The 10,000-nt window shown below is 41.2% G+C and overlaps 2 protein-coding genes across 3 annotated transcripts in view; one reads left to right on the forward strand and one right to left on the reverse strand.

Annotated features, from left to right (window-relative positions):
* Positions 1 to 370, forward strand: part of LOC134186829 (protein AAR2 homolog) — a 4,923-nt gene extending 4,553 nt beyond the window's left edge. For both annotated transcript variants that reach the window (XM_062654892.1, XM_062654893.1), the window contains exon 10: positions 22 to 370. In XM_062654892.1, coding sequence (XP_062510876.1) covers positions 22 to 171 — 150 coding nt within the window. In that variant the 3' untranslated portion in view covers positions 172 to 370. The remainder of the gene's footprint in view (positions 1 to 21) is intronic.
* Positions 371 to 961: 591 nt separating this feature from the next.
* Positions 962 to 10,000, reverse strand: part of LOC134186518 (polyphosphoinositide phosphatase-like) — a 14,340-nt gene continuing 5,301 nt past the window's right edge. Inside the window, exons 16-22 of the mRNA XM_062654505.1 lie at positions 7,728 to 7,802; positions 7,570 to 7,664; positions 7,244 to 7,388; positions 6,976 to 7,176; positions 3,208 to 3,424; positions 1,388 to 1,551; positions 962 to 1,325 (exon numbers count right to left, since the gene is read on the reverse strand). Of these exons, the coding sequence (XP_062510489.1) occupies positions 1,160 to 1,325; positions 1,388 to 1,551; positions 3,208 to 3,424; positions 6,976 to 7,176; positions 7,244 to 7,388; positions 7,570 to 7,664; positions 7,728 to 7,802 (1,063 nt within the window). The 3' untranslated portion in view covers positions 962 to 1,159. The remainder of the gene's footprint in view (positions 1,326 to 1,387; positions 1,552 to 3,207; positions 3,425 to 6,975; positions 7,177 to 7,243; positions 7,389 to 7,569; positions 7,665 to 7,727; positions 7,803 to 10,000) is intronic.

The raw sequence follows: 10,000 nt of genomic DNA on the forward strand, positions 1-10,000 counted from the left end.
AGACTGTTGCATGTTGTATAGATGTTCTTTTCGACTCTGGAAGAATCGACAACAGTCGACAGTCAGCTAAGAAAGCGTGGACTTCAATTTCGAAAGCACTTGACGAAGAAATTCAAATGGGACTTTACACAACCACCAGACGACTGTCAACCTGTGATAGTAGACGTGTAGGGGCCAGATGGCTGTTTGTTGTTTGTAATTATCAAGTAAGATCACACACTCTGTCTCCAGTCTGTTACAGCAATGGTTATTGGTTCTGCAGTAAAGTGTTTTCAATTTGTATTGAATTTTGGGATTGTAATTTGTATATTTGACGTGTGGGAAGCCTTTCGTTGTGTACAGTTAACAAGTGATGACTAATACTGATGGTTCTGGGATTTGGTTGTTGTTACACGCACGTACACACACACACACACACACACACACACACACACACACACACACACACGTGCGCATGCTGACACGCACGCGCACGCTGACACGCACGCACACACTGACACGCACACACACACTGACACACACGCACACACTGACACACACGCACACACTGACACACACGCACACACTGACACACACGCACACAGACACACACGCACACGCTGACACACACGTTGACACACACACACACACACACACACACACACACACACACACACACACACACACACACACACACACACACACACACACACACACACAACCTACTCTGCTTGAAATGTAGTACCAGCTGGTAATCCACATATAACTGGACGTCGCAAAATACTTCAAAGTGTCTCCATCCAGTGTCACACACAATACATTGTAGTTGTATGCATCATACGTTCCTGTTGCAATACAACTCTTGACTGGACTTAACATCCAATCAATTCAGTTTTGTACAAAAACGTAGCAACTTTGGTTGCAAATGTCGACTGTCAGACTCATAGTGGACGCCCGTAAACACAACCATTTCCAATCAGCAAGTAAATTTTTTATTATAACTGACTGCCACGATCCTACTATAGAAAGTATCAACACTAAACAGCATTTGTTGCTATAGCTACACAACGAAAGATACAAATCTATTAGCATGCATTTCTATCTCTTCATATAAAAGTGTCAATTCTCTAGACAATAGATTATTTGCAGGTGAGTAACCTGGAGACTATTCTAAGGGAATTCACCAGCCCATCATTTCATAGAGCAACTTATCTTGTCGGGATGGCTCTTGCGGTCCATCGGGCACAAGTCGAACGTTGTCCTCGTATAAACACAGAGAGTCTAATGAAACTCCTGGCGGAACGGTGTTCTGTGTTGAGTCACCAGTGAAGTACTGACTGACAACGCTACAGGTGTACAGTACAATAAAATTAGTTGATATCAACCACGGTGATTGTTTGGGACGCACAAGGTGGTGGCATGTTGTTGTATGTTCTCCTTGGTAACGTACTCTTCCTTGGCGTGACACGCGAGGTAGTTGATAAGGCAATACTTATCGTAGAGCTCAGCGTCGACACTATCCGGGCTCCTCAACCGTAATCCGTAGAAATTTTTACAACTGAATGGATCGATCTGGCAAGAACAACACTTTTGGTCATCCCATCTTGTGAGTGCCATACATCGTACCCATACATACAAATACATACGGTACTGTACTGCAAAGCCACCCAAGCGCAAAAGATTTCTATGAAGTATTGGAAACAACTACAGCATACCATGCTGTTATATGACATACACACTTTTGATTGGTTCATCTCTACTTGAGCATACATTTAGTCGACGTCATTCTGTTTTACTAAATTGTACCCTTTATGAAATGTACAAATAGGAACATTATTACAAAAGGTAAAATAATAATAAATAAACAATAAAAGTAAATAAAAGTGCAAACTAAGATGTAAGTATAAAAACTAAAATTTAAGTATAAAAACTAAAATTTAACTATAAAAATTAAAATTTCTTGATGGGAAAGCAGCATATTTCAACATAACAGTAAGCAACTCTTTACAACCTAGAGTGTGTTCAAACCGGGCCTAATCATGATTAGTTCTGCGTTAGTGCATTAACCCCACTCGTTACACTCGTCCTGATCATGATTAGTGTAACACCACTCTAACATTACAACAACATTGGTTTTGCGTGACTTTGGCACGTGAGGTAGTATACAAGAAGAGCATGCTGCTGATGTTTCTGATGTGGTGTTGTAAGTTTGAACACTGCTACAAACGCAGTAACAACATGGCAACTTATACGGAAGCGCAGACATGTACGTGTCTGTGACAACTTCCTGCCGTCGACGTCCCTGAAGGAGCTGCCAGAGAAAGCAAACAAAATGTTTCCCTCTTCAAAACCTAAAGCAATGGATTCGTAAAGACACTTCATGCTAATTCTTGCCAGATATGACAGATGAAAAAACTATCGAGGCTAATTACACTCACCTGCCCACATGACTTACGAATCATAGCGGTGTGAACGCACTTGGGCTAATTTGGACTAATCATAGCTAATCTAGATGTCAGTGTGAACACGCTCTTAGCGACATTGTTGCAGCTCTTGTGCTGGTGCGGCTGCTCAGGTTGGTGAAACGAAAGAGGATGACTGTCTTGAGGAAATGATGATTGCAGCCAGTGGGAAGCTTTTCCCTTTAGTTGTAGAGACTCTCTGATACTCAAGCCTATCAAGTTTGAAGAGTTTGAAAACCATCGCTCTCAAGACAACAACATGCAGTATAACATCTTTGAATTCATAGAAGGTTTCGGAAACTCATGCAGCAACTATCTGTCAAACGCATGATACGTAGTCACTTACAGCTACATACATTTAGTGACTCATTCTGGGACCTACCAGCCTAGTTTGCTGGTGTTTCTTTGATTGTATATTAAAAATCAATTCGAAAACGATTTGAATAGGGTTAGCATTGAACTGTAGTGATGATATCGTTTCTGTAGTAGAGACAAGATAAACATAAACAGAAAAATGTAAAAATAAATAAATTAGTTATTTATACACAAACATCAATATTTTTATATTTAATTTAATATATAAAAATTATATTAATAAAAAATTATTAACCAAAATTTACTTTTAATTTACTAATAATATTCAATACATTTTACCGCCAAAATTATTATTTATTATTATAATTAATTAATTATTTGCCACCAGATGTTGAAAAGCAGTAGGGCTGGCAGGATCTCTATGTTCGTATAGACTCACACAGTGCCTTACATCTTTCCTCTTCGTGATGTTTACAGAACTTTTCATAGATAATGCACCCCGTCGTAGTTTCTCTGCCGGCTCGTCGTCACTGCCATCTTCGCCGCTATCGGTGATGTCTTCTGTTGACTTGCGATGTTGTGTAGTGGCAAAAACTTTTTGGCTGGCTTCGCCCGACTGTCTGACAAGCTTACGGTCTTTCACAACAAACGGGCTGCTGTCTGAGACACTAAAAATGCAACATCATCAGTTACTAATAAAGTGAATTGGTTAGCAAGCAATTGACGATAGAAAGTCAAAACAAAGGAGGCAACTGTAATAGTCCCGTCTTGTTTTGGTAGTTTATTGTAGTGAGTCTAATACACCCATATTCCCTCCAGAACGAAATCAAAATGTGTTGTGTGATTGGTGGGATCATCATGCAGAGGCATAACTACAGAGGAGGGGGAGGGGTCAGGAGTCAGGGCGTGGTCGTTTTTAGAATTGCATTTGTTGCATCTGTTGCACTGTACACTTATCATGGTCAGCTCTATTCAACTATGTAGCTAGACCATCGAGCTCTAGCCTAGAAGCCTGATGTAATGTAAAAGATCTACGCATATCTAGACAAGCCTATGACAGGCTCTGTAATGGAGGTTATTGCATAGTAAAGGTTAGCTGTATAGCTACACAGACATGGTTAAGCAAATGAGAGTCACTTGAGTTGCAGTGTTGAACTCCGTTTACTGTTGACGTGTATGTATAGTAGGAGTGTACTGTAGCATTGTAGCTCTACCTGAGGTCCTCTGTTTCAGTTGCAGTGTTGCATACTATTACTTACATCGGATTATGTGCAGACTTCACTCTTTGCTGTAGCAACTACATTTTGCTCTTTTAATATTAATTTCCCCCCAAAAATTAGGTCTGTTTACATCGTTGCGGGATGACTCACTTCAAGCGGACACATTTTGTTATCCTAGACTCTTAACACTCGACCCCCATTTCCATCTGTCTGCATGTATGTATGTCTGTAATGCACCAACCGACCTGACGCCGGTATCATTATGTAGCATGTACCAGGATGCTGCTCCAGGCTCAGTTGACATTGCGACAAATTTCGTAGTTTCTGTCAACATCATTGACACTTATTTTTCCCTGATCTGTCGTGTGATCTCAATCTCACATCCACTGTCCTACTTACACTAAAGAATGACGTCACATTGCTAGCACTAAACAATCCTATGATGTGGGTAATAAATAAGTTTCATTGATTTGGTCACGTGACCTGTCTGCACTACTATACACCTAGTGTTTCACGTCAGTGACAACCAAATAGTGGACAGCATCTCTACCTGTGGATAAAGTGCTTTGCGGTAATCAACAGCAAAACTATCCGCTGGAGTTTATCAACAGCCTGACACGTCTGGTATGTATTGGCTTTGTTGAAGGTGGGATCAATCATCATACTCCTACACAATCTCAATCTATGAAATGGACTCAATGCATAATCATGTCATTGACACAGAGATCACAGAGATCATATGTACAACACATAGTCATCAACACACTTTAATACCACCCATACAACTAGCACCATCTGATGTCTACCATTTTACCTACCGTTGTCTTGGAATGTTGTCAATTTCCAGTATAAGCCTGGTATATTCCATCACAATTCACAAAGCTCAGGGTCAAACTCTAGCAAAATGGGAATCTTTCTACCATCGCCAGTGTTCACTCATGGACAACTTTATGTTGTGTTTTCCCTGTGCACAGTTATTCAGAGATATCTATGATTATTCAGAGATATCTACGTGAGTATCAAAGACACCATCAGACAAGGAATCATAACACCAAAATAGTGACTCAAACATTGTTGTTTCCGAGGTGTTGTAATGTATCCAGCTTAGGGCTTAACTTGTATTATTATTAGCTGCCCATTCAGGCAAGTTTGTTTGGTGGTAGAAGTTATATACGACCATCTACACGACTGTTTCTGTTATTCCATTGAATGGAATACATTGTGCTGCACGCAGACAAACACACTGCCCATAAGGCGGGTCAGCTAAAAACATTAAATTAAATAGCAGTGTCCAAACTTATTATTTATTTTACAATTTTTGGCAACCAAAAAACAAGAAAAAACATCACTGTGTTGTGTGTTCAACTGTCTGTATATGTGTCTGTCTGTGTACGTGTGTCTATCTGTCTAACTATCTGTCTGGCTGCCCGTCTGTCTATTTTTCTGTCTATCTGTATCAAGGTCAAGTCCATTAGTTAATGACTTTGTTGTTTGCAAGGACTGGTTTGTATTTTTAAAAATCCTAGCATATGTACAAGTAGAATCTGTATGAGAATAAATTATCTGTCTGTCTGTCTAACTATCTGTCTGTCTGTCTAACTATCTGTCTGTCTTCTTGGTGTCAATCAATGAAAGAATTGCCATCTCGTTTCTTGTGTATGACTGACTTGGTTGATTATCTTACTTCTTCTAAAGAAAAGTCGGGGTCGATTGGCTCAGAAGTAATTTCTAGCTTTTCCGACTTGCCACCATTGTCCAAGTCAGCTGACAATGATGAAGATTTTCAAACACTTGATGACATCATCGCTTATCCTAAGAAACTGCAGCACCGTCTTTGTACTGAGATAAACGAAATTAATGTGTCTGAACTCATTGCTCAGGCTCCTTCTGATAAAGATGCGGCAAGGCTGCGGTCATTGCAAGGTCGTGGAGCCGGAGATTGGTTAGATGCCATTCCTACTTCTGATAGGCACGCACTTAAAACAAACGACTTTTCTATAGCGTCCTATTTGCGGTTGGGATTGGCTTTACCGTTTACCAAGTGGGTGAAAGTGTGTGACTGTGGACAACAACTGGATCAACAAGGATACCACCTACTAACATGTAAATATGGAGGAGGTCCTGTCTGGACCCACAATACTATCTTGAAGGGTTGGAGTGAATGTTTGAGTGATTTGCACATTCCCCATCAAACCGAACCCCGGCATCGTTTTGTTAGTAGCGAAAACCGTCCTGATATGACACTCTTTGATTCTGAAACAGGACAGAATCTTGACGTGGATGTTTCATTAGCACACCCATGGAGTAAGGATGCTCTCAACCACGCACACAGAGAAGAAGGGTATGCTGCAAAAGTAAGAGAGGAGAAGAAACTAAAGAAATACTCAGGAGAGGTCCTGCATGGTGGTTTATCATCCAAGTGTGTTCCACTAGTCTTTGAACATTTTGGTTTGTGGGGCTCGCACGCACACAAGTTTTTGTCTCATATATCTAGGCAAAGCTACAATACTACTCATGCACATCCTTTTAACAGCGCTCAACGTTTTAAGGCATTCTGGAGAAAGCAATTTTCCATCATTCTTCAGAGATGCAACGCCAGAGTGATTTTGAGGAAGCTGTCGAGATTTTCATGCAGTACAAACGACAGTGGCATAATGTTTGACTGCAATGTTGTAGGCCAAGTCCATTAATGTGTTATAATTTGCTTAGTTATGAAGGACTGGTAGATATTTGAAAGTTTCCTGTACATACGTAGAGTTTTGATGATAATAAATGAATCTGTCTGTCTGTGTCTATCTGTCTGTCTGTTTGTCTATCTGTCTGTCTGTCTATCTGTCTGTCTGTCAATACATATATTTAAAATTTCAACACTATTACATTCTAAATGGTTCCAGCAAGGAAAAGGAAAACATGTCTGTCTGTCTGTCTGTCTGTCTGTCTATCAGAGTATCTGTTTATCTGTTTGTCTATCTGTCTGTCTGTCTGTTTGTATGTCTTACCCTCTCGTTCTTGGCATATTACAACAGTAGTCCTCTTCAAACAACGTCAATCGAAGTGGCTGATAATACTCCGTGAATGAATCCATAGCTTCATGTTTCATTTCATCATCAGCTTTGTAATCCTTTTTCCACAGCAGCTGCGGAGGAGGCAGCGGGAGCGGCAAACAATCAAGTATCTCAGGATGACACCAGTTAGTGTACCTAAGCCACAAAATAATTTTTTTAAATATTTTTGTTAAAATCTGTGGGTATGCCAAGGACATATTACCCTGGGAGGTCTTCGGGTTGAAGCCGATCGGCTGCTAATAGGTGGTGAAGGTAGTAGTCTGTAGTTAACTCCCATAAATGTAGTCTCTCCTTGTGTGGCTGATACGCTCCAACAAACAAATTGATTGCCATTTGTTTGTCGTTGTCTGTCACACACACACACACACACACACACACACACACACACACACACACACACACACACACACACACACACACACACACACACACACACACACACACACACACACACACACACACACACACACAAACAAACATATCATCAGATGCGTGTTAGTGTGGATTTGTATACTCAATGTGTTCAACCTGTGAATGCATTGCTGTAATAACGAGAGACAGACTGCAGCATATCACGAGATGGTAGTGCCCAGGGAGTGGCAATATGGCGGTACGTACGAATTCTAAACGAACGAACGTTATGAGGGGTTTAATTTGCTGCAAGTGAGAAGAGGTTGCAAGTTTGCCTGTGAACGAGATGCGATCCTCCATATTGTTGAGCTATCGTGTCTCCATGATTCTCAAACATTTCTTCAAACATCCTGAGAAGATAAACAGCAATTAATTCCAAGCTTTGATGTAAACCTGCCTGTCTGTCTGTCTGTCTGTCTAGTAGTGTGTCTTGTGGCTTTGTTAAGGTTGTGCCACAGAATTGTTTTATGTAGGCAAGAGCCACAGATGTGCCTGTATATTGGAAGAATAAAACATTCTGTCTGTCTGTCTGTCTCTCTGTATGCCTGTCTGTCTCTCTCTCTCTGTCTGTCTGTCTGCTGAGTGTCAATTGAGACGGAGGAGGCTGCTGAGTCTGTCCTCATTTGTTCAATGATTATGATGCAACACAAGCATTCTCAAAGAAACTATCAGGACTAACTCGGAGCACAACAAATGACAGTGACACGTGATTTACTTTCAGTAAATTACGTTGACCGATTTACACCATTCAAGATCGTAATTGTAGAGTTCGTTTATCTGTCTCTTTGTTTACCTCCTATCTGTCAGTCTGTGTCTGTTTGCATGTTACTCTGTCTCACCTCATGCGCCTGTCTGCATGTCGTCCCATTTGTTCACCTGTTTATCTATCTGTCCATCCTTCGTCTGTTTATTTGTGTTTGTTTTGCATCTGTTTATTCGTGTTTGTTTGTCTGTCTACCTTCTGTCTGTCTGTCTGTATGTGTATGTATGTCCATCTCTCTGTCTGTTTGTATGTATGTATATATGTATATGTCCAGCTGTCTGTCTGTTTGTATGTATGTATAGATGTATACTAGTATCCATGGCCCGTCCTTCGTATGGGCAAGATACTGTGTAAAGATAGGTCTGTGGACACGTCACGTGACATCTTTGTTGCGAGGTCCCGGATGTTCTGCTTGCTCAGCACACACTCTCGCCGATCGGTCTCTTTCGCCGTCCAAACGTTGCTGTCTCGCTGCTTCGTCTTCTTCTAAACGTCTCCGTTTTTGACTGGCTGCAGCTGCGGATGAAAAACGGTCTTTCGTCTCCTTGCACTCCTGGATATTGCACAGCTGAACCATCCTCTAGAGACATTGTCACTTCTCTCCGCTGCAGGGAGTGCATACCGTCCGACGTCAGGAACGGGCAGTCTAAATTCAGTGGAGATACGATGCGCCGTTCCAGAGATATTCGTGCACGAGCGGAAGCGAGTGCGATCGGCAGGAAATGGCGTCGTTGTGGGAGAAGTCAGGAAGACGACCACAATCTCACTTTCGATGCGAATGAATTCGGCATGCGCGAGCCAAATTCGGCTGAGATTGGACTCGCTGTTTTTGAGAAACGCTCTAACAGACAGACAGACAGACAGACAGACAGACAGACAGACAGACAGACAGACACCTCTCCTTTATATATATATATATATATATATATAGATGTCCAGCTGTCTGTCTGTGTGTATGTATGTATGTATGTCCATCTCTCTGTCTGTTTGTATGTATGTATATATGTATATGTCCAGCTGTCTGTCTGTTTGTATGCATGTATATATGTATATGTCCAGCTGTCTGTCTGTTTGTCTGTGTGTATGTATGTATGTATGTATGTATGTATGTATGTATGTATGTATGTCCATCTCTCTGTCTGTTTGTATGTATGCATATACGTATATGTCCAGCTGTCTGTTTGTATGTATGTATATATGTATCAGTGTTCTCGCCAGAGGCGGCAGTGCCTGCATTTTGCCGGTTGGGAAGGAAAAATGCCGGTTGGGAAGGTAAATATAGCTGATTTTGCCGGTTGGATGGATTACAATTATTGCCAAGTAAGAAGAAGGGACTATGGTTGTGGAGACAGCCTGCTGTGAAAGCTAAACAGCTACATGTCAGTAGGGTACCTGTATCACATGTTAATTGCATTCTCACCTTGCCATTGGCACGTGTGCACCAACAGGCTATCAAGATAGGAATGCCATTTTGCAAAAGACACCTGCACATCCACATGTACACCTGCACCTTCTCTTACAAGAATGTTGTAACTCATTTCTTTACTAGGGCCTTGTATATAAGGTGTCATGGTACATCTGAATAGCTATATAACCTATAGTTGAAGTTTCTGTACTGTGCCTTGGTCTCACTCACTTCTTGATGGCTCAGACAGGCAGGAGTGTTCAGTGGATGTGTCTGCACGTACTATAGGTAATGTATACATACTGAATTGTGTGCGGATAGTGTCTATATCACCTGTACCATCCTAAAATCTAATGCAAGTTGAAGATGACCTAAAATTA

Source organism: Corticium candelabrum, chromosome 11 (assembly GCF_963422355.1).
Source record: "Corticium candelabrum chromosome 11, ooCorCand1.1, whole genome shotgun sequence".
NCBI classification, from domain to species: domain Eukaryota; kingdom Metazoa; phylum Porifera; class Homoscleromorpha; order Homosclerophorida; family Plakinidae; genus Corticium; species Corticium candelabrum.